Source organism: Anolis carolinensis, chromosome 1 (genome assembly GCF_035594765.1).
Source record: "Anolis carolinensis isolate JA03-04 chromosome 1, rAnoCar3.1.pri, whole genome shotgun sequence".
NCBI lineage: Eukaryota > Metazoa > Chordata > Lepidosauria > Squamata > Dactyloidae > Anolis > Anolis carolinensis.
Window position 1 is genome coordinate 352,801,309 of NC_085841.1, and position 24,229 is coordinate 352,825,537.

General features: G+C 44.1%; 1 protein-coding gene across 4 annotated transcripts in view; it reads left to right on the forward strand.

Moving 5' to 3' along the window:
* The window catches only part of inf2 (inverted formin 2), a 92,015-nt gene that overhangs the window by 52,250 nt on the left and 15,536 nt on the right, over positions 1 to 24,229 (forward strand). For all 4 annotated transcript variants that reach the window (XM_016990632.2, XM_062968543.1, XM_062968545.1 and 1 more), the window contains 12 exons: positions 2,298 to 2,439; positions 2,823 to 3,695; positions 5,004 to 5,149; positions 6,295 to 6,356; positions 13,047 to 13,149; positions 13,295 to 13,380; positions 14,116 to 14,216; positions 15,748 to 15,818; positions 15,927 to 16,034; positions 16,458 to 16,528; positions 17,363 to 17,483; positions 17,588 to 17,752. In XM_016990632.2, coding sequence (XP_016846121.1) covers positions 2,298 to 2,439; positions 2,823 to 3,695; positions 5,004 to 5,149; positions 6,295 to 6,356; positions 13,047 to 13,149; positions 13,295 to 13,380; positions 14,116 to 14,216; positions 15,748 to 15,818; positions 15,927 to 16,034; positions 16,458 to 16,528; positions 17,363 to 17,483; positions 17,588 to 17,752 — 2,049 coding nt within the window. The remainder of the gene's footprint in view (positions 1 to 2,297; positions 2,440 to 2,822; positions 3,696 to 5,003; positions 5,150 to 6,294; positions 6,357 to 13,046; positions 13,150 to 13,294; positions 13,381 to 14,115; positions 14,217 to 15,747; positions 15,819 to 15,926; positions 16,035 to 16,457; positions 16,529 to 17,362; positions 17,484 to 17,587; positions 17,753 to 24,229) is intronic.

The following is a 24,229-nucleotide window of genomic DNA, read 5'->3' on the forward strand; positions in this document are numbered from 1 at the left end:
TCACTTTAGCAGGGTTAGAATTGCAGAACCTCTGCAGAAATTTCCACCATAGAATCTCCCTGGAGGACCTGTCTAGAAAACTCGAGGTCCTCCAGTTCTGATCAAAGTGGACCATAGAATTATCCAGGAGGACCTAGACATTACTAATGAGACCATGTTAATCAAATCCATGGATAATCAAATCTACAAAGGTTAAACACACAAATGTGGAGATCTAACTGCACATTGCAGGAAGACACCAAAAACCACCATTATTTCAAGAATGGGTAGTCAAAGGCCTTATGCACCACCACCCCTCCAGGACCGCAAAACCAATGACCCTTCCAGATCTTTTTCCATTAAGAAATGAAAACCACCCTCCTGAAAGTCTTCAGCCTACACAACTCTCCTGTACAACATGTGTTTGCCTTGCATTTTTTGATCAAATTAAGGTTTTTAGTTAAAACAAAATTAACCAGACACTTTCAGTTTCAGGAACTGTGTGGCCCACAGAGGATTCTGGTGGGGAGAATTAACCCCTAAATCTCTGAACATGTCCATCCTTGATTTAAAGCATTATCATTTATTCCAAAACGTCATAATTCCAAACTAATACCTATATATATTGCTCTTCATATATGGAGGCTGCACCCTAGTGGCAGCTGTTTCCTCTCCTTTTTCTGCAGCACCTACAAAAACAGCAAATGATCCTGGAAGGTGTAAATTCCTCCTTCTTCCATGATTCTAACGTTGTTTTGAAGTCCTTGCTGTTTTTATATCCCAACTGAAAACTTTCTGGTTTTCTAAAACTTTTGAAGTTTTAGTTCAGTACTATTTTATCATCCTATATATTGGTTTGCCTTTGGGTTTGATTTGAAGAAACGCAACAACAACATTTTGATGCCATGTATTTATCACATTGCTTTTCTTATATTGTATTTTTATTATATCTGGATAAACTCTTTTGGAATTATATTATTTTTGTTTGTCTTACTCTGCCTTTCCACTTTGTGTGCACATGTACATATGTTAGATCATATATCTTTGGTAGAGCTGACTTTTTTGTTGTTATTTACATTTAAAGTATCATGTACCTCAATGGCAGCATAGAAATAAAGAGCAACAACAGGGATCCTAGCTACTCTCACTGCTATTTAGAAGAACCACTTACTTAGTTTCTTCAGGCATTCCTGTTGTGTTTGGACAGCTCTGAAAAGTGCAGAGCAAGGCTTTGGGTACCTGTGAACTGGAAGCAGAAGTATTTTCAGTACATCCTAAACAGTTCTACAAATGAATATGGTGTTGATTAGTGTTGAAATTTGTGGACTTCAGCTGTTGGGGCTCAGCAGCCAGCTGGGGATTCTGATTCAGAGAATGAAGGAGATGATAGGATTTAACAAGCTTAATAAGGAGGCCAGAAAGACTTTGCGAGGAACAGTACTTTAAGTCCAGGTGCAAAAAAGACAATCTCATGTTTGTTGGGTCAGGTTTGATCCTAAATTAGATTCTGTCTCTTTGAGATCTTCAGAGCGGACAACTTCAGTAAACAATCTTGTTCATGACCAGCTCTCAAGTTTGCCTATGTTTGTGAAATGGATTTTGCCTTGCTTTCCTGTTTTCATGCTATGGATTATTGACTATGCTTTGACTCCTTGGATTTTCATGTACCTTGTTAAATTGGCTCTCACGTATCTTTCTCTTGGGTGTTCTGGTGTTCAGATATTTTGTGTTTTCATGGATATTCCCTGTTCGGATTTTTGAGTTTGAAATTTTGGACTATTGCTATTTTACAGCACCTTTTGAGAAATATCCTTTTTCCCTTTTGTATTTGCCTTTGTAAATAAACTTCTGTAGTTATCAACTGTTGGACTCTGATTGATGCTGGGGGGAAAGGTGTTCCTGACCTAGTGTGTGACATTAGGTATCATCGGAAGTCTGGATTGCTTCAATCTAGTCCACTTCATTGCATCAACTGTTCAAACATATGTTGCACAAAATACCATTTTTGTGTTTGCTGACAGTCACATTGCATCATGGTGTCTGTAATGTGAGTACGAGGTAGCTTATCTTGGGAGTTTTACACAACTTTTGAATAGACATGACACTACTATACACAGGCATATTTTGCTTACTGGTGAATTGATGAACATTGTAATTTCTAGCATATATCCTGGGGCTTGTTCTCAAAAACTGATTGACCATTACAGAGACCATCAGTGCTGATTTCAACATTTTATCTTGTGAAAGTGTCATATTACTGTCATGTAAAATTAATACGAAAAGCAGTTCAGTTTGTAAATGGCCTTTTTATCTTTCAGGTGAGCAGTTGCCCGGCTTCTGTCCAACTCCTGTCCATTCTCCAGAGCCTCTTGCATCTTGAACCTTCCCACCACTCCAGCCTACTGCTCTGGGAAGCCTTAGAAATCTTAGTAAATAGAGCCATCCTGCTTGCTAGTGACAGTAAGTTATAAGCATGCCCTAAGAAAAAGAGATTGAATTGGTATTAGATAAAGTGAGCAACTGTGGGAAGCTGGAGGATGCATCTGTTCCCAAGGAGACCTTGGAAGGCCTAACCGCACGCACCCCACTTCTAGAAGGAATGGGGAATATTACTATTACATATTTCTTGAATATGTATTAATTGATCCCTTCCTATTCACTGTCTGTGCCTAAAATGATTTTGGGGAGACAAAGTTGAATGAAATGAAAACGGATTCATTACTCATCCCTGAACACAGAATTAGGAATAGGAGCATAAGCCACACTTGCTCACTCCTGATTTGACGTATGGTTTGAACCACTTCCTCTCCTACACACTCAAGCTTGTGTGAATTGTTTTACAGTACAAGGCAACAGTGTAGAGGAAGTTATGGAGAGACTGTTGTCCATCAAGAAACCCGCAAAGAAAAGAAATTCAGAATCCCGAAGATCAGTCAACAGAGTGAATGAAAGCACTCAGACCAGTGAAGATTTGGGAGAACATTTCAAGGCTGCCAAGAACTCTCCTGCTATAACCTGCTCTTCTGATATCCCACCTGCTACAGATGTATCTGAGAAGGTGGCGGCATCCCAGCTACCACCCTGCTCTGCTTTGCCAGGCCAAAACTCAAATCCACCCAGTATGCTTCCATTGTCATCAACCCCTTCTCCTCCACCACCTCTTCCTCCACCTCCTCCTCCACTTCCTGGAGCACAAATACCACCACCACCTCCTCCTCCTCTCCCTGGCATGAAAGGGATGCCACCTCAGGCTCCCCCACTGCCTTCTATGGCCGGGATCCCTCCACCCCCACCACCACTGCCTGGTATGGCAGTAATCCCTCCGCCTCCTCCCTTGCCAGGTTTGCCACCTCCGCCACCTCCTTTGCCAGGTGCAGTTGTGATTCCTCCACCCCCACCCTTACCAGGCATGCCACCCCCACCTCCTCCATTGCCAGGAATGACAGGGATCCCTCCCCCTCCCCCTCTCCCAGGTATGCCTCCCCCTCCTCCCCCTCTACCTGGTATGGCAGGAGTGCCACCACCACCCCCATTGCCTGGGATGGCAGGCATTCCACCACCACCACCGCTACTAGGAGGCAACATAGAGGAGGTCGTTGTCGCACGGGTTGACTATTCCCTTGGATGTGCCAGGCCTATCCACAGAAGGGTGAAGCCTCCAACACTACGGATGAAGAAACTGAATTGGCAGAAGCTTCCTTCCAATGTGGCAAGAGGTAGGTAACTTTGCATGCCTTTCACTTCCATTTGAGCCCATCCCCCATATTATGATTTATTTATTTTTTACAGTCCTGGCGGAAAGGCAAAATAGCACCCTCTTGTTAATGGCACAAATGTAATGGATCTCTTTTTGGTTTTAATGTTTCTCATTTTCTTTTTTTAAATACAAGAACAGTAAGACACCCATGTCCATGAGGGATACATTCCTAGCCATAGTGAGGTTACCTGAAACTGCAAATACAACTGAACACCATTAAATTACCTGACTTCTCATCCCAGCATAGAGTTGTACTAGAGAACCAAAGATTGCATCATTTGATATAGCCTTTGCTTGTGGAAAACCTCTCTAGGAATTTACTAGGAAACAGCACAACCTTATGCTACCTTCCATGTGAAGCTTACCATCGAATTGTGCTGGAGAACATAGCAAACTCCTAGAGAGACTATTTTTCCCTAGACACAGGTAAGTGAAAGTGTGGATATGAATTCGATGGTTACTGAGGCTTACTGTATTTCCATAAATAAATATGGGTGAAGTTTGAGCAACTTATTTAGAATTGTTCAATTATTTGTGTTTCCCCATGCATAAAAATTACCTTCTTAAATCAGAAATATATGTATTTTTAACTTTCCAATGAAATTGTTTTTAAAAAGTTGAAGCTTTTAGATTACACTTGCATAATTTACTGTGAGGGGAATAGCTTTTTAAAAAGTTACTTAGGGATTTGTGTCTGTGTTTGATGCATTACACAGAGTAGGCATGGGCATAATGGGAACCAGCCATCATGAAAGCAATCCAAAGAACTTCTGGAAGCGCCATAGCTTAGTAGATATCAGTTTTAGACTTTGAAAATGAAACACATTTTCTGTGCTTCATACTCTGTATCATTCTTCAAGGGGTGCTGGACAGGGTGAAGTTTGGAGAAAAACAGCGATGGGAATAGTCTTCTAGATATTGTTCGATTGCAGCTCCCATCAGCCCTAACTGCTATAACAAATGTTCGAAACTGATGGGCGCTATAATCCAACAATGCATCCCTGGTACATTGCATTGATCCCTGGCATCTTCAAGTCAAAAAAGCTTTGAAATGCAGGGCTATTTAGAACTACAAGTCCCAGCATTCCCCAACCTATATATGTTCACTATTTTAAAAAATCTAGTTATATCTTTCAAAGATAGTGGGATACACTTTGGTAATTCTGATTCAAATATCTGTTAATTATTCCCTGCAAATGCATGAGTGGGTGTTTTCGTTTCTGGGGACACTATTCAACACAAAACTCCCACGCTTTTTGTCTTCCAGAGGGTCACTCCATGTGGGCTTCAGCAACCAGCAGTAGTGAGGAGACCATTGAGCCAGACTATACCAGCATAGAGCAGTTGTTTTGCTTTCCACAAGCAAAGCCAAAGTCGAAAGAAGCAGCTGCAGTGAAGACAGAACCAAAAGAGGTAGGTGGATTTGGTGGTACAGATTAAACCCTTGTGCAGGCTGATCTGCTGACCTGAAGATTGAGTTGCTGACCTAAAGGTTGCCGATTCGAATCCACGATACGGGGTGAGCTCCTGTCTATCAGCTCTAGTTTGCAGGGACATGAGAGAAGCCTCCCAGCAGGATGGTAACACATTTGGACGTCCCCTGGGCAACGTCTCTGTAGATGGACAGTTCTCTCACACCAGGACAACTTGCAGTATGTTCTCAAGTCGCTTCTGACACAAAGAAAAAACCCCTGCTTAATCTTATGATTGCTTAGTTAATTGAAAAATACAAATAAATGAAATGTACATGTTGTGCACTTGCCAACATTGACAAATGTACAAACAGTCATCCCTCCTTATGGATAGGATGAAAATACCGGTAAATATCATGTCTGTTTCATACTACACAACTGTAATATTATAATAACATTTTAAATGTTATGCCTCCATCCTATGGTGTCCTGGCATTTGTAGTTTCATGAGACATATATAATTCTCCGCCAGAGAGCTCTAGTGCCTCAACAAACCACAAAACCCAGGATTACATAGGATGCAACCATGACAGTTAAAAGGGCCATGAGTTGTTATAATTGTATGGTATGAAAGGCATCTTAGGGTGTATCTACAATGTAGAATTAATTCACTTTGATATCATTTTAAATTCCATAGCTCACTGCTAAGGATTTGTAGGGTTTGTAGTTTGGTGAAGCTGCAACATTTTTGCCAGAGAAGGCTAAACTCTTGTAAAACTACAGCTTCCATAATTCCATAGCATTGAGCCATGGCAGTTAAAGCAGCTTCAAATTGCATTAATTCTACAGTATAGATGAATCCTTAGAGAAATGCACAAACTCAAGACTGGGAGGTTTTCACAGCTTTATTGAAATGATGCAGCAATCTTCCTGAAGTGAATGGCTTTAGGTCTCAGAGACTATCTGGAAAACCTGTGTGCACCACATTAACAAAACTAGACGCAAACCGTTTAAGGTGCCACTCAATGCAGCCACTATTTGTTTCACCGTGCATCTGTGGAGGTAAAGCCAAGAAATTTGTGTTCTCATAACTTTTGCATACATGTTTGAAAACTTGAGCTTGCATACTTTACTTTTCAAAAACAGATCACATTTTTGGATTCCAAGAAGAGCCTCAATCTAAACATCTTCCTGAAGCAGTTTAAATGGTAAGACACCTTTCTTTACTCACAAAAGTAGCAACAAGATCAACCTTTTATGAAATCATGTACCCAAAATCCTGACTAATCTCACTCTGGCCATATTTTTTCATGAAATGTTTATGGGGGCCTTCCACACTACACAGTTATAGCACCTTGATTGTATGTTCACTTGCCATGGTTCCAGACTATCAAAATGTGGAAACTTTTGTTAGTCTAAAATTCTCTTTGTAAAATCTCCCCAAAACCTGAGCAACATTTTCACAATTATAAAAATATTATTGAATATTGTTCCCAACCTAGAGGTCTGCATTTTTCAAGTATGTTCTTGCAGCATTTTCTTGGAATTGTTTCAATTCTTGGATGGGACACCATTTATTCATCATTACATTATGCTACTCACTGGTGTTAATTAATTCCTGGCAGCTTTTCACTTGCAGCTATATAAAACCAAAACTAAGCTAATTTTATGCCTTCCATCTGGTATGCATTTATTCATTCATTCATTCAATTTATATCCTACCTCTCCCCCAGATATATTGTCAGTTGATATATTGCCAGAAAAGATAAATTCTGAATATGAAAATTAACTTCATCTGGATGATAAGCATTGTTTGATCTATCCCCCTTGTGATTAATCCTTCTTTGATTTCATTCTGAGGCAATGAATTCTACAAAGTGTATTAGGTATTGAATGAAGACATGGCTTCCTTCATGCGCACTGAACTTATTTTGCATATTCATTTCAGCGGATGGCCTTTGTCATGGAGCCAGATCCCAGGGCTGAATTTCCAAGCCCTGAATCTGACTTCATAACATAAACAATCCTGCAAGCACCTGGCGGGAGAAGATAAAATGAGCCTGGGAACTCAGGGTTGAAAGTATAAACAATTATAATTGATGTAGTGTGTGGGAATGGTAGTAATGTGATCCAGGGGGTGGGATTTGATGATGATATTTGCGTGTGGTATTACGTTGCATCAGAAGTGATAAAATTAGATGTATGTAAACATTAGGTCATTCTCGACTTTCCCAAAGTCATGTATTCTTCAATAAAGATTGGATTTGAGAGCAGCTATCTTTGATCTGCGTTCAGACTGGTCTTTTGAAGTGAGCCTGACATTTAAGTCGAGAATCCAGTTCTCACCCTCCTGCGGAATTCGCAGTGAAGTGATAATGAGTGAAGAAGGAGATCAAAGCCCAAATGGGGCAGGGAGGCCTTTGCAAGGGGCCCGGCCGAAGAGAGAAGAGACGCTGCAAGCCATAGCTTCCTCTACGGGGTACCCCAGGCCGAACGGCGTGACCCAGAGGATTCCCAGGGGAGGAAGAGGCGTCTCTGCAGCTGCAGAAACCAGTTGGGGATCTGGAGGAAGTATGCCGGAGACCGTGGCCCTGCGGTTATCCATCCTGGAAACTAATTTATCCAGGCTGTCGGAAACCGTGGGGAGGTTGGTGCCACTATTGGAAGAGAATCTCCAAAAGGAGCCCATCCGATATGGCGCCGAGAGAGAGCCAAGTAAAGAAGGAGATTGGAGCCAGAGGGGCCAGCGAGCGTCAACGCAGAGTCCCGTGGCGGCAAGGGACGAGGGAGATGAGGAATACTGGCAGGAGCTGGAGTCCCGAGACAGAATGGCGCGCGAAGTGGAGCGCCAGCGAGCTCTGGGAACTCTGAGGCCGCCATCTCCAACAGAGCTCCCAACCCCCCGAATGGGCGTCGGGGTGGAAAGGCCACTGGGGCCAGGGATCGGGTCCAGTGGATTTGCAGACGAAGGCGGAGAGGAGCGGGGGATCCAGGAAGAGGAGGAGGATGTGCCGTACGACGAGGAAAGGCGAGATGAGGGGGCTACAGCGAGGCCAGTATGCGGATGGGCGGAAGGGCCGACAGCGGCGGCAGACTTTCGGGAGCCGCGCAGAATGACCACCGGAGTGGGGCGCGGCGTGTTCCAAGGAGCCGCCCGAGGAAACCTGATGCAACCCTTCCCCATGCCTCCCAGACAGCATCAACGGGCCGCAGAATGGATGCCAAGAAGGGAAGATCTCAAACTAGAATACGGAGGGGAATCAGATGAACTGAACTTTTTTCTAATTAGCATCAGAGGATACATGGAAGACAATGCACACACATTCCCCTCCGAAGCAAGCAGGGTTCGAGCCATCGGCAACACACTAAAGCGAGGAGCAGCCAGCTGGTATGTGCAACTACATGCCAGACGCGACCCATGCCTGAGGTCAGTGCCCCGCTTCCTCGCCGCACTGGAAAACCGGTTCAGAGACCGGCTAGAGCAATTGAGGGCTCGAGACCAGCTGAAAGGAATAAAGCAGAGGGACAAAACAGTGCCCGAGTACGCAGAGGAATTCCTCCACCTTGCGGAAAGGGTACCAGAGTGGTCTGAAGTGACCAAAGTGGAATTATTTAAAGAGGGACTACGCCCCGAGATTTTCAGCTGGGCAGCGCACAGAGATGACCCCGAAACGCTCCAGGGATGGATTCAACTAGCGGGGCGCGTCGAATCCACCCTGGTCCAAGTAAAGCGCTTCAGGAGCAGCAGCGGCCAGCAAAGACCGGTGGCGAGAGGTCGAGGAGAAACGAGGAAGCAGGAAAGACCCGGAGGGAGGCCGGGGATTCCCTCCAGAGGAGACGACAACAAACCTAAACCGGGATGCTTTGTATGTGGGAAGACGGGCCATCGGGCAGCAGAATGCTGGGCCCGGAAGGGGGAGCCGCCAAAACCCCCAAAGCCCAAGCCAGCAACCGGGAGGCGCGCGGAAGAGGAGGTGCAGGCCCCAGAATCTTCAGAAAAACTGGTGAGTCGGGACAAACGCATGATAGTAGTGCCAATCTGCCTCTCGGGGCTAGAGAATCGGGCCACCTGCAAGGCATTTGTGGATTGTGGTTGTTCTAGAAATATTATAACTCCGGAATTAGCAGGAGCGCTGAAATGCCAGCAGATGGCGCTTGACTCCCCAATTGCATTTTCGCAGCTAGATGGATCAGTCGCTGCTGGGGAAGTATCTACAAAGGAAATACGGGGGGTCCCATGTAAAATAGGCAAATGGGAAGGAAGAATATCCTTTGTGATAGCCCCTATTGCCACATACCACGTAATATTAGGGATACCATGGCTCGAACAGGCAAATCCTGAAGTAGACTGGAGAGGAAAGAGCCTAGCATTCAAAGAACAGCAGACGCAATGGGAGATAAGCAAAATTGCAGAAGAGGAGGACGAGGAAGATGAAGCAGGTGAAATAGACCCACAGCTATTGCCACCTGAATACAGAGACTTTGTGGATGTTTTCAATCAGAAAGAGGCCAGTAAGTTGCCTCCCAAAAGGAATATAGAAGTAGAAATTGAAATAACCCCAGGAGCAAACTTACCAAAACCAAAAGTGTATCCCATGTCTGTGCAGGAGAAGGAGGAATTGAGGAAATATATTGATAAAAACCTGGCGCGAGGCTTCATTAAGCCATCCAACTCTCCTCTCGGGGCCCCAGTGTTATTTAGGAGGAAGAAAGACAACTCCCTACGATTGTGCATTGATTATCGAAATTTAAACGCAATTACTAAGGACAATAAATACCCTATGCCCTTAGTAAAGGATTTAATTACCGTATTGAAGAAAGGGAGCATATTTACTAAACTGGATTTAATTGAAGCGTATCATAAATTAAGAATCAAACCAGAGGATACTTGGAAAACTGCATTTTCCTGCGCATTCGGCCATTTTGAATATAAAATTTTGCCTTTCGGGTTAAAAAATGGAAGCGGTTGCTTTATGCAGCTTATAAATGAAATACTACACCCATTGTTGTACAGAGGGGTATTCATATTTCTTGATGATATCTTGATTGTGAGTGAAGATAAGGAAAAGCACGTAAAATTGGTCCGGGAAGTTTTGCAGAGACTAAGGGAAGCAAAGTTGTACGCAAAACTGTCCAAATGTGAATTTAATAAAACTCAAATTGACTTTCTGGGGTATCGGATATCTCCAGAAGGGTTAGCTATGGATCCAGCTAAAGTATCAGATGTGAAAGAATGGGGAGTGCCTCAAACAAGGAGGCAATTGCAATCATTTCTGGGGTTTGCAAATTTTTACAGACCCTTCATAAAAGGCTTCGCGCAAATAACCGCACCCCTTACTGAACTTTTAAAAACAAAAGGGAAAGGGGAGACAGCAAAAGTAAAAGCTCCTGGCGCCAAACTGAGTTGGACGCCAGAATGCCAAAAGGCATTCGAAACCCTAAAAGAATGCTTCACAGAAGGACCCATCCTAAAACACCCCGATATCAGGAGCCCTTTCATAATCCATTGCGATGCCTCAGACTGTGCGTACGGGGCAGTACTATTGCAAAAAGATCAAAATGGGAACTTAAAACCCTGTGGATATTTGTCCCGGAAGTTCAGCGAAACTGAAAAAAGTTGGCCAATATGGGAAAAAGAGGCATTAGCCATATTAAAAGCCTTAGAATGCTGGCGACACTTCCTCGAAGGAAGCGGAATCCCATTTGAAATTTGGTCTGACCATAAGAACCTCCAGTATTTAAAATCTCCTAGAAAATTGTCCCCCAAACAAATTAGATGGGCGCAATACTTCAGCAGATTCGATTTCCAATTAAAGTTTTTTCAAGGGAAGCAGAATGTCTTGGCAGATGCTCTTTCACGCATGCCTCAACACGAAGGCATAACCACGGCAAAAGAGGGGACAATATTCTCGGACAAACAATGGGGCTTAGCTGTCAGGACAAGAGCACAAACCCAAAAGGAGAACACGGCTTTTGTTGAACTCGGCGGGGAAGATAATTGGGGAAATGAACTGAAACAGTCTTATGAAGGAGATCAATGGATCGCATCCAACGCAGAAAAGGGGGAGCAGAAGGGGGGATTTTGGTTTGTAAACAAGAAACTGTATATCCCAGCAATATTAAGGATTAAGATTTTGCATCGTTTTCACAACAACCAGAGCGCTGGTCATACAGGAATTACAAAAACAACAAAGGCAATAGCAAAACATTGTTGGTGGCCAGGAATGAGGAAGGACATAAAGAATCATGTTGTTCAATGTGATGATTGTGCCAGAAATAAATCGAGAGGAGGGAAGCCTATGGGATTATTACAAACAGTAGCGGAACCTACCAGACCTTGGGAATGTGTAGCTATGGACTTTGTGGGGGAACTGCCGGTTAGCAAAGGGCATCGTTATATTTGGACAGTATTAGACCTGTTTTCTAAACAGGCCCACTTTATAGCGCTGACGAAACTACCATCGGCCGAGAAACTAGCTGAACTGTACATAAATCATATTTACAAACTGCATGGATGTCCCAGTAGAGTGGTCAGTGACAGAGGAGTACAATTCACAGCAAAATTTTGGGAAAAATTCTTGGAAATGCTAGGAGCAGAAAGGAGTCTAAGTTCTGCTTTTCACCCCATGACAAACGGGGCGGTAGAACGTACTCAGCAGACGCTTGGGCAGTTCCTTCGAATGTACTCTAACATGAGACAAAATGACTGGTCTAGGTGGTTGGCTTTTGCGGAACTAGCTTTTAATTCGACTATACATTCAGCAACAAATAAAACCCCCTTTGAAGTAGTTTACGGGTATGAAATACAGCCTTTACCCCAGTTGCCAAGATGGACAGAAAATGAGGAAACAGAGGCAGGGAAATGGAAAACGCAAATGCTAGAATGCTGGAGTCAAGTGACTGCATCCTTAAAGGAAGCACACAAAAAGTATAAAGCGTTCGCAGACAGAAAGAGGGTGGAAGGCGATAAATTAGACAAAGGAGATCTAGTGTGGTTAAGTACCCAAAACATCAAATTGGGGCTACCTTCAAGAAAACTGGGCCCCAAATATATTGGACCATTCAGAATACAGGGTGTTATCAATGAAGTAACTTTTCAGTTGGCATTGCCAAAAAGTTTAGGGAAAATACACCCAGTATTCCATCGCAGCTTACTGAAAAAGTATATGGGGACTTTGGACAAAATGGACACATAGAGTTATTGTTTGATTTGTTTCAGAACTATGATGAAAGAAGAACCGAAGAGGAGGACGAAGAAAACGAGGGCGCCATGTCATGGAGCCAGATCCCAGGGCTGAATTTCCAAGCCCTGAATCTGACTTCATAACATAAACAATCCTGCAAGCACCTGGCGGGAGAAGATAAAATGAGCCTGGGAACTCAGGGTTGAAAGTATAAACAATTATAATTGATGTAGTGTGTGGGAATGGTAGTAATGTGATCCAGGGGGTGGGATTTGATGATGATATTTGCGTGTGGTATTACGTTGCATCAGAAGTGATAAAATTAGATGTATGTAAACATTAGGTCATTCTCGACTTTCCCAAAGTCATGAATTCTTCAATAAAGATTGGATTTGAGAGCAGCTATCTTTGATCTGCGTTCAGACTGGTCTTTTGAAGTGAGCCTGACAGCCTTTCTCCTAGGACAGTAGTTCTCAACCTGTGGGTCCCCATGTGTGGGTCCCCATACAACTCCCAGAAATCCCAGCCAGTTTACCAGCTGTTAGGATTTCTGGGAGTTGAAGGCCAAAACATCTGGGGACCCACAGGTTAAGAACCACTATCCTAGGAGAAAGGAGATGGGGAAGTGTTCTCTGTCTGTATTCACTCTCTGTTTATAGCTATAAACCTACAGAGCAGTGGTTGCATCTATTCATCAGCCTCTTTTCTCTGTAGCTCAAATGAAGAAGTGGTCGACATGATTCAGAAAGGGGATCGAACCAAGTTTGATGTTGAGGTTCTTAAGCAGTTGCTGAAACTCCTACCAGAAAAGCATGAAGTAAGAAAAAAAACAGTTCTGATTTTAGTTGCATTGTCTTTATTCAGGCACCACGATAAACTATTGTTTATCATTATTTAGTATAATTTATGGTTTGTGATCTGACACTAAAAGAATGTCAACAACTGTTCTCCTTTCTTCTTAGATAGAAAACTTGAAATCCTTCAAAGAAGAAAAGGAAAAATTATCAAATGCAGATCAGTTCTATCTTCTTCTTCTTGGGGTCCCAAGGTAAAGGAAAGCTTTATAATTTATAATCATCCATTCACATTTGCAAGGTTAAGTGTCCATAGATTTGATTCTTCACAGATTACTGTATTTGGTGCCACCACTGCTACTATTCTATATGCAACTGAAAAAAAAATGTTCTCCCAATGCATTTCTAGTTCGGAAGTTAGCCATAGAATTGCATCAGAGGACTTAGAAATGCATAGAGAAGACACTTCTCTAGGCATATCCAGATCATCCATGCCATTCTGTGATCAACTTCTGGTACAAACTAACCATAGAATCATGCTAGAGGATCTAGAAATTCCTAGAGAAGTGTTCTGAGATAAAAAAAAAAATAGTAATTTTATTGCAATTGCACATTTTCCCACTCCCCTGCTAATGTGGAAGGACTTTTGTAATTGTAAAATCCCTAAAAGTGAAGCATGGGAAGGAAGCTGTGTTGGCAGGCCATCACAGATTTCTCCAGCTAAAACAGGGATGAACAAAGCATGGTCCATGGGACACATTTGGCCTGCAAGTCTTGTTTTTCAACATTCAGCATTCTACCCATAAGAGTGACTCGCCTAAGAATTCTTATATATAGCTCTCAGGGGAAAGCAACAGGCTCCATTTCAAATGAGTCTTCCACAATAACAAAAAAGGTTTCTGGAAGCGTGCAGTCCATAAATCCTTCGGTACCATCACCCACTATCTCAATAAATGGGACATCCATTGAATACCGATTCTCCATTCTAGCTACCAACTGCGGATTGAGTGCATGCTGATGTGTGAAGAAACTGCCGTTGTGCTGGAGATGCTGCAGCCTAAAGCTGAAACAATCAGGAGGGCCTGCGAAGGTAAAGAACGGCTGAACCCTTCTGTGTAGCTCTGGCATTCTGAGCAATTAGAGAAAGAGCTTTCCCAACTCAGCAATCTCCCATTAAAATAAACCAGTGTCTTCTCTAAATGCCTGGCCTTGTTCCAGCTACACAGCTATTTTTTGCCCTCGTATGAAAATATTGACTCCAGGGTGTATCAATTTCAAAAGATATTCAGATCCAGCAAACCTGATGGAGTGACTCCCATATTTTGGGAAATGTATGATGTCAATTGTGAGTGATTTCTGAAAGAGCAGGGGAAGCTTTGGCTCACCCTAGCCATTTAGAGATGCAGAATTTGCCAAAAATCACTGAGTCCCAAAAAGTCAAAGTGTACCTCTAAAAACCTCAGGAGGGATTAGCATTATAAATTCTGGACATTCATGACCCCCAAAAGAGATCCTGTCTCTTTATATAAGCCATTTGACTGCCCTAAAGTTCCAGAGTTCTGCCTAAATACGCTAAAGGCATGGATCATGTTTGATCCTGAAAGCTAAGCAGGACCAGCTCTGGTTAGTACATGAATGGAAGAAAGCCAGTGAATACCATGTGCAGTAGACTGTATTTCAGACGAAGATGGGAAAACCACCTAAAATATTCCTTGTCTAAGAAACCCCAGTGAAATTTGTGAGGTCGCCATAAGTCAACAGACAACTTGAAGGCACACATGCCCACAGACACAGAAAAAATGCTCCAGATATGCAAAATTTACATTTAGAGGGTAAGCCATGCCCCCCTCTCTGACTTCTGGGGATCATGGTTTATCTTTTTGGTAACTCTGTAGAAAAGGGTTCAAGATGAAAAGTCAAAAGGAGTCTGGAGTGAGTTTGAGAAACTGGAGTACTGGCTGCCAACTCCACTGAATCCTGCTTCCCCACATGCTAGAACATGACAATGTCCAGATATCACAGAACTGTGCCTTTCACACCACTCCTGCCAGCATTAAAGGTAATCAGCAAGGCCGAAACATCATAACATAGATAAGGTAAGGAAGGTAATTCAGGCCCCTTCTACACTGCCATGTAAAATCCTTATATAATCCAGTTCAAAGATTATATCTGCTTTGATAAACTGGATATGGCAGGCTAGAAAGGGCCTCAGACTATTGCAAGGAATCACCTGCGTTTTAATGGAATAAGTACCCTTAGAATATTGTGGATGCTTCTACTGTCGGTAGAATAGAGCCTAGATGGCCAGGTGACTTTAGTAGTGGATTTCTGTATTGGCAAGGGAGTGGAATCCCCTCCAGTTCTATGGTCCTGGGATTTTAAGTACTCCTGGGTATTGTTTTCAGACCCTGTTTTGGGTGAGTGCATCACTTTTGGTGCACATAAATTGGTTCTTTAGTATGAATGTATCTGATAGCGATTCCAGTGCTCCAAGGTTTGACTATTAGCAAATATGAAGACTTAATCACTTCTATTATTTTGTATCTTTACCCCATGTCATCCATGTTCAAGATGTTTATATTGCCTTTATTTAAAAAGAAAAAAAAATCTTCCACCCCCAGATCTTCTCAGTAGCCACCGGTTACCTGTTTTCTGTCAGTTGATTCTCAAAGTTGGAAACTTCTTGAACTATGTAAGTAATCAAAATTTAATCATTTGATATTAATAAGTAATAAAATAAAATGTTGAATGTGATTGAAGCAAGCATTTTTTTTATTTGATTTGCGTGTTTTTCTCTTAGGGAAGTCATACTGGAGATGCAGATGGCTTTAAGATTGGCACTTTACTCAAACTAACAGAAACCAAAGCAAATCAGACTCGTATTACACTGCTGCACCATATTTTAGAGGTATTCTTTCCTGTTTTTCATTTGGAAAATCAGCTAGTATTCTCATAGTTTATCATTCAGTTGCAAGTAATGTCAGACACTCTTTTCTTCCAGTGGAGTTATATCAAAAAACTATGTTCAAGATAACTTTTAAAATGATGTAACATTCTGTGCATTCTGGTCAAAATGTTAAGCTTGGAAGCAGTGGGGTGGGGTGGGCACTTTACCATGGCTCTGTTTTTTTAAAAAAAAAAACAACATGCTGAAAAATTTGGGATTGTTTTATAATGGCCACTGAATTGCAAAAGGTACAAAGGAGGCAGAGCATATTCATCTAGTTTCTGCTCAAAGTTATGATGGCTCTTTTAGAAGTTTAGCAGGCAAATGTAGTGCAAGCCACTATCACTGTTGCAGACAAATAACCCAAAATCTTTTTTTTTTCAGGAAGTGGAAAAAAATCACATAGATTTACTACAGCTTCCCAAAGATATTGAATATGTTGCAAAGGCTGCTGGGTAAATATGCATTGTGTTTGTGCTTCTCTGTGCATGTGTATGTTTGCATTTAAAAAAAAAAAAAGCTGTTGCCCTGGAGAGGAAAAAATCAAACTGTTCACAACTGAATTCTTTTGTTTTCATTGTTTAGATCCTGGACAGGTAACTCTACTGAGCCAAGTTTTCTCCTCCATCTAACCTCTATTCTACTAACAGTAGGAGCATATTGTGTGGTGCATCCCCATATACAAAGAGCTCCCAATTTCCTCAATTTCATCTGAAATGGTATCAAAATTGTAATGGAAGGTGACATTATGTCACTTCCTTTCACGATTTTGAAAACATCTCTAGTGAAAATAAAGGTATTTGGGGATTCTAGGCAGCTCTTGGGGACTAGTGCTAGAAGTACTTTTGAGCAAAAAACAACTGTAAGTCATACTAATTTCTTTTAGAAAAATGGTGATGCTTTGATGAACTGTTTCAGGGAACATAAAAGTAGGACCACACTTGGGCCCCAGACCATCCTCTCCACATCCTAGATCTAGACCAAGGCTTCTTAAATGTTTTCCACCCATTTCCACCTGAGCAATATAAAAATCAAACATTTAATGTCTAAAACAGGTGACATTCAGAGACCTTTATTGCCAAATTTTTCATGACCCCAGTGTTGAGCAAAGAGGAGACTCCATTTAGGATTGGGACCTACAGTTTTAAAAGCAGTGTTCTAGACTATAGGCTTAAAAAGGTTCTGTGAAATTAGGACACTGTTCATTGAGAGTTCCTTCACACAACCTTTATCTATTACTGCTTCAAATTATACAGAAACTAGAATTCATGATTTGTTCTTTTTTCCAGAATCAATCTGGATGTCATACGTTCTGAATCCAGTTCCAATATAAAGAAACTTATGGAACTAGGGCGGAAGTTGTCATCATCAACAGAAGAGGTGAAAGCCCAGTACGAAAAAGCAATTCAGGTTGGTCTGAGATGGAGTGAAGATCCGTCACATTGTGCTTTGAAGATATCTATTTTGTCAATATGGTTAGCTTTTTACGAAACATTGACTGCAATGTCTTTCAGGATAGTATAAATGCCAACAAGAAATTAGAAGACGAATTTGAAAACATCGAAGCAAAGAAGGTGGAGCTTGCCAATTACCTCTGTGAGGACCCAAACAAATTGTCCTTGGAAGATATATTTAACACCTTGAAAACCTTCAGAGACCTCTTCATCAAGGCGTTAAAGGTTGGAATCTAAATAGCAGGGTCTTAATTATTGTGATGCCTCATTCTCACATAGAACAAAGAAGGTGGCAAACTGGTTTCTGGACTCCATCCAAGTAAACGGCAGGGAACATTTCACATGGTAGACTTCTCCCATAAACATCAGAGGAAAAACTTCCTATTTGTGAAACTAGAATGGCAGGGACTAGGACAGAACCAGTCTGCCTGACCTCGGCTTTTCTATTTATAGCGGGGGAAAACAGAGAAAAGCACTGATTATATTATCCCCTCCTGAAATGGTTCACAGGATTCTTCCAGACTTTTTCACAATAATTTGCCTGCAACCTATTGATTTTCAGAAGACAGTTATGAATATTAGGGGGGAAATCCCTTTGAATCTCACAGATCAGTTGTTGCTGTGTGACTCTTAGGGAATGATTAACACTGCAAGGAATTTGAATCATTTTTGCACACATCATGAACTTTTCCTACCTCTATTTCTTGCAAGATTTTGGAAAGGTGTTATAGTCCTTTCACCCCCATTCATTTTATTAGCTGAGACACAATTCTACAAAGCTCCACCAATTGTCCCTTGAAACGGAAAGAAACAATCTTTATGTTTTCTTGGCTATGGGCTCTTTTATACTACAAAATAATAGTGATTAGTTTCCACTTGAACTTCCGTGGCAACAACCTATGCAATCTAAGTGTTTGTGGTTTGATAAGGTACTACTGTTTCCAGGCTGAGAACTCTAAATGCACCTCCACAATCCCAGGATTTCATGTCAGAATGACATGGCACTTAAAGTGTGACCATGTCACGACCCAGGCTGCAGAGCACCAATAACCATACACAGAGGCCAGAATCTAACTAATATCTTTATTGAAGGAATATATAAAGTTAATAAGAACAAGTGTAGAAAATAGTCCAGAAATAGACCCTTCAGGAAAGGTCAGAAATAGTCCAAAAAAGCAATGTCCAATAGGAAATATTAAGGTCCAAAGTTGTAATCCAATAACCGAAACACTCACTTTGCCAAGCAAAGTGAGGGGAGATGACAAGGTCCTTTAGTCCATAAAACTTGAGCGTGGCTAGGAAATAACTTGATATTTGAAACAAGGCTTGAACGTGGAACAAGGTAACTAGGAACAAGAACAAGGTCCGTGGGATAACTTGGTAAAATCCGTGAACAAGGCAAGGATTGATCCTGGGAAACAAGGCAAGGTCCGCAGATAAACAAAGGCTGGGAAGCAAGGCGAAGGCTGGATAGCAAGGCAAGGCTTGGGCAGGAGCGAGGCTTGAATCGGAGCGCGCTGTCCAGACACAACTCGCTCCGTAGGCTGACGAATTGACTCCGCGAAGTTACTACGCGGGCAAAACACCTATATAGAGTCTAACTTTCTCACCGAAGCCGTTCTCTGGGAAACAGAAACGAAAGCTAAACTCCGAGACCAGATGTTAAACTCCTTAAAGATTCTCACGAGAAACAGTCTTAATTGGCAACATTCTTAGCTGCTATCCTCGCACTCCTGCGCGAAGCTGATTCCAAACTTCTCTGTTGTTTACAAAACTCCCGGCGCAAGAACACGGGAGAAGTAGGCTCTGGGGTTGTTTGACATACTTCTGGGACACAACTTTCTTGCAGGTGCAAGGTTCCCAGATCTGCCTGGGGAAGATCTGGCTGAGAGGAATCCAGTTCAGACTGGGAAGGTAAAAAACCCAAGTTTTCATCTTCAACAGGGATTACAATGTCCTGAGCAGGACTACAAGGCCCATGGGTCATCACACTATCCCCCTCCTCAAGGCCCCTCCCAAACTGGGGCCCTCTCCCCGAGGCGCGAGGTCGCGGCTTGGCGGGATAGGTCTGATGAAAGCGGCGGGTTAGATCAGGAGCATGGACTGTGGAGGCGTCTTCCCAAGAGCGTTCCTCAGGGCCAAAACCCACCCAGTCAATGAGATATTGTAGGCGGCGGCGATGAAAGCGAGAATCCAAAATGTCCTCAACCTCAAACTCCTCCTCCCCATTCATCAACACAGGAGGGGGGGCCGGTTGGTCTGAATCAGGACGCACACCATCCGCCGGAAGGAGCAGGGAACGGTGAAACACTGGGTGAATGCGCATTGAACGCGGAAGTTGGAGTTTGAAAGTCACGGGGTTTAATTGCGCCACCACTGGATAGGGGCCAATGAAACGGGCATCTAACTTCCGGCAAGGGCGGTGGGAGGGCAGAAAGCGAGTGGACAGGAAAACCCGATCTCCTACCTTGATTTCGGGGCCCGGCTGGCGATGTTTGTCAGCGTGGCGTTTATAGTCCTCCTTGGCTTGGTCCAGTTGCTGGAGCAAAAGTTGTTGCACCGCTGTGAGTTCCTGCAGCCAATCCTCTGCTGCGGGAACTTCTGAAGTTTCAATGACAGGGGGGAAGAAACGTGGATGGAAGCCGTAGTTTGCAAAGAACGGCGTTTCTTTTGTAGAAGCTTGAACTCCATTGTTGTAGGCAAACTCAGACAGTGGTAACAGAGAAGCCCAATTGTCCTGTTGATAGTTTACATAACAGCGAAGATACTGCTCCAAAGTGGCATTGGTGCGCTCCGTTTGCCCATCTGTTTGGGGATGATGAGCTGAAGATAAGCGAGAGTCTATGCCCAATAGTTTTTGTAGTGCCTTCCAAAAACGAGAGGTGAATTGAGATCCACGGTCTGTGACTAAACTCTTGGGCAATCCATGTAGTCTGAAAACATGTTGAAGGAATAGATCTGCAGTCTCTTTGGCCGTGGGAAGACCTTCACAGGGAATGAAATGGGCTAACTTGGTGAAAAGGTCCACCACCACTAGGATCGTGGTGAAACCACAGGAAGGTGGTAAGTCAGTGATAAAATCCGCAGAAATTATTTCCCATGGCCGAGATGGGGTAGGAAGGGGATGCAGAAGCCCTGAGGGCTTCTCCCTTCTTATCTTGGAGCGCTGGCATACTGGGCAGGTGTTGACATATTTTTCCACATCCTTGCGGATCTTGGGCCACCAAAAATCCCTTAGGATCAGATGCATGGTTTTAAATAGTCCGAAATGCCCAGCTGGTTTGCAGTCATGACACAGACGAAGCGCTTTCTCCCTGCCCGGTCCGGGTGGGATATAAACATGATTTCTATAGCATAGCAGTCCATCTTTAAGCGAAAAGGGAAAATGCAGACCTTGGCGAAGTTGGTCCTGCGCCCAGGCATCTGCTTGCTGACTAGCCCGGATTTCTTGAGCACAGATGGGTCCTGGAGTAGGGGAAGTTGAACCAATGGGAATGGATTTGGTGTTCCCCACCGTGAGCGTGGCAAAGTTCTCGGGTTGTAGCAGTTGGGATTCAAAGGTCTCCTTGCGTCCTGCAGCGTACTCCGGTTTACGTGACAGGGCGTCTGCTTGCTTGGTTTGGGCTGGAGTCACATAATGGATCTGGAAGTTGAAACGTTCGAAGAATAAAGCCCAACGTTGCTGCCTCTGATTTAGTTTGCGGGCAGTTCTTAGATGTTCTAGATTACGATGATCAGTGTGGACTTCAATGGGAAATTTGGCCCCTTCTAGCCAATGTCTCCAAGTTTCAAAGGCTGCCTTTATAGCCAGTAGTTCCTTTTCCCAAATGGTGTAATTCCTCTCTGGTGTGGTTAGTTGACGAGAATAAAAGGCACAGGGGTGGAGGTGATCTCCCTCCGGTTGTAAGAGTACAGCCCCAATTGCCACATCAGAGGCGTCCGCTTGCACCACAAAAGGGGGTTCCAGGATTTGGGTGTTGTAGAATTGGCTGGGAGGTGAATAGTTTCTTTAGTTGCTGGAACCCTTTCTCTGCTTGATCAGTCCAGCGGAAAGGCTGCTTTCCACGGATGCAGCTAGTGATGGGGTCGGACCAGCGGGCAAAATCTGGAATGAACTTGCGGTAATAGTTCGCGAACCCCAAGAAACGCTGCACCTCTTTCTTGTTAGTTGGCGCCCGCCATTCCAACACTGCTGAGACCTTGGCTGGATCCATGGAAAGCCCTAGAGGCGAGATGCGGTAACCAAGGAAATCTACCTCTTGTAGATCAAAGGCGCATTTTTCCAGCTTGGCATAAAGTCCATGATCCCGCAATCGTTGTAACACCATTTTGACGTGGTTCTCATGTTCTGATTGTGATCTGGAAAACACCAAAAAATCGTCCAGGTAGATTATCAAGAACCTGTCTAGATAGTCCTGAAAAATGTCATTGACAAAATGCTGGAACGTTGCGGGGGCTCCGCATAAACCGAAATTCATAACTCGGGACTCAAATAATCCGAATTTGGTCTGGAAGGCGGTCTTCCACTCGTCCCCTTCCCTGATGCGAACTAAGTTGTAAGCCCCCCGAAGATCCAGCTTGGTGTAAACCTTAGCTCCTCGAAGCCGATCCAGTAGATCCGAGATTAAGGGCAGGGGATAGCTGTTCCGCTTGGTGATATTGTTCAATGCTCTGTAGTCCACCACCAAGCGTAGTTCCCCTGACTTTTTCTTCACAAACATCACTGGGGAGGCGGCTGGGGATTGAGAGGGTCTGATGAATCCCTTGCGAAGGTTTGTCTCTAGGAATTCCCTGAGAGCTTCTTGCTCTGGTTCAGTCAGGGAGTAGAGATGCCCTCGCGGGATCGGGGCCCCCTCCACCAAGTCAATGGCACAGTCATAAGGTCTATGTGGGGGTAATTTTTCGGCTTCTTTCTCATTGAATACATCCCAATACTCGGAGTACTTCTTTGGCAAGGTGATGATGGGTTCGGTGTCTGTGGCATGGCATACCTTGGCTACGAGGCAATGGTTTTGGCAGTACGGTGAAGCAAACTGCAGTTCTCTGTTGGACCAGGAGATGTTAGGGTCGTGGAGAGTCAGCCATGGAATTCCCAAAATCACAGGGAAATGGGGGACCTCGGTAACAAAGAAGGAGATCTCTTCCATGTGTTCCCTTATCCACATCCTGGTGGGTTCCGACCACTGACTTACGGGGCCCGTCTTGAGGGGGCGGCCGTCTATGGCTTGCACCACACGGGCATTCTTGAAATCATGATATTGTAATCCCAGAGAGTCGGCATACTCTCTATCGATGAAATTGTTGGTAGCTCCAGAGTCTATCATGGCGTGGATCATGACGGGTCCCCTTTTTGCTGACCATAAAGTGACCACGAGAAGGAACAGGACCCCGGTTGGCGGCTCTTGGATGGATTTTTTGACCGGGTTGGCGAGCCTCTCTACACCCGGTCGTTGGCTTCCCCCGCCGGCTGTGTACCAGTCGGCTCAGACGCCTTCGTCTCCGTGGAGGACGCCGCCGCAAGACGGGCGGCCGGCTTCCCTTTGGCTGGGCACTCTCTGGCGAAGTGGCCCCCGTTCCCGCAGTACCAGCAGAGGTTTAAGCGTTGACGACGGGCCTTCTCGGCGGCATCTAGTCTGGGACGCACATTGCCCAACTGCATCGGCACCTCCTCGCCTCCTCTGGGGTATGGGGTTGGTGGTGGGGGTCTCCATACTGGTCGTGGCTGAACGCTGGCGGGAGCGGGGGGATTTGCCCCGGCTCTACTGCCCTGGCCTCGAACCCACTGTTTCCTGTTGGCAATCATGACTTCAGCCCGTAAACATTGATCAATGAGTGCCTCGAGGGTCTGGGGAGGGTCCACCTTGGAGATTTCTTCCAGCATTTCAATGTTGAGACCCTCCCGGAATTGTCCTCTGAGGGCTACATCGTTCCAGCCGGTATTGTGGGCCAGCACTCGGAACTCGGCTATATACTGAGACATAGGTCTGTCTCCTTGGAAAAGGCGACGGAGTTTGTGACCGGCTGCCTCCAAATTGTCCTCGATTCCCCAAGTCTCCTTGAGGTGGTCCAAGAAGTGTTGCGCTGATCTTAGGTGTGGAGAGGCTTGGTCGAACAGTGCCGTCGCCCAATTGGCCGCTGGCCCGTCTAGAAGACTGTAAACCCACGCCACTTTGATGTCTTCTTGGGGAAACTCGGCATCTCGGGCCTCTAGATAAGCTTGACATTGGCGACGGAAAACATGAACCTTAGAAGCTTCTCCAGTAAACTTGGTGGGCAACGCCATGGCCGGGAGGCGGACTCCGCGCTCCCGCAAGCCCTTTATTTCTCCATCCTGGGCGTTGAGTCTGTCGCGGATGCGATCCACCTCTTCCTTGTCGATGGTGTAGGTAATCGGCTGGCCGCTCGGCCCAGGTACGTCTCCGGTGGACATTCTGGCCGAGGTTAATTGGTGCTTAGGGTGGCGGAGTCAAACTGTCACGACCCAGGCTGCAGAGCACCAATAACCATACACAGAGGCCAGAATCTAACTAATATCTTTATTGAAGGAATATATAAAGTTAATAAGAACAAGTGTAGAAAATAGTCCAGAAATAGACCCTTCAGGAAAGGTCAGAAATAGTCCAAAAAAGCAATGTCCAATAGGAAATATTAAGGTCCAAAGTTGTAATCCAATAACCGAAACACTCACTTTGCCAAGCAAAG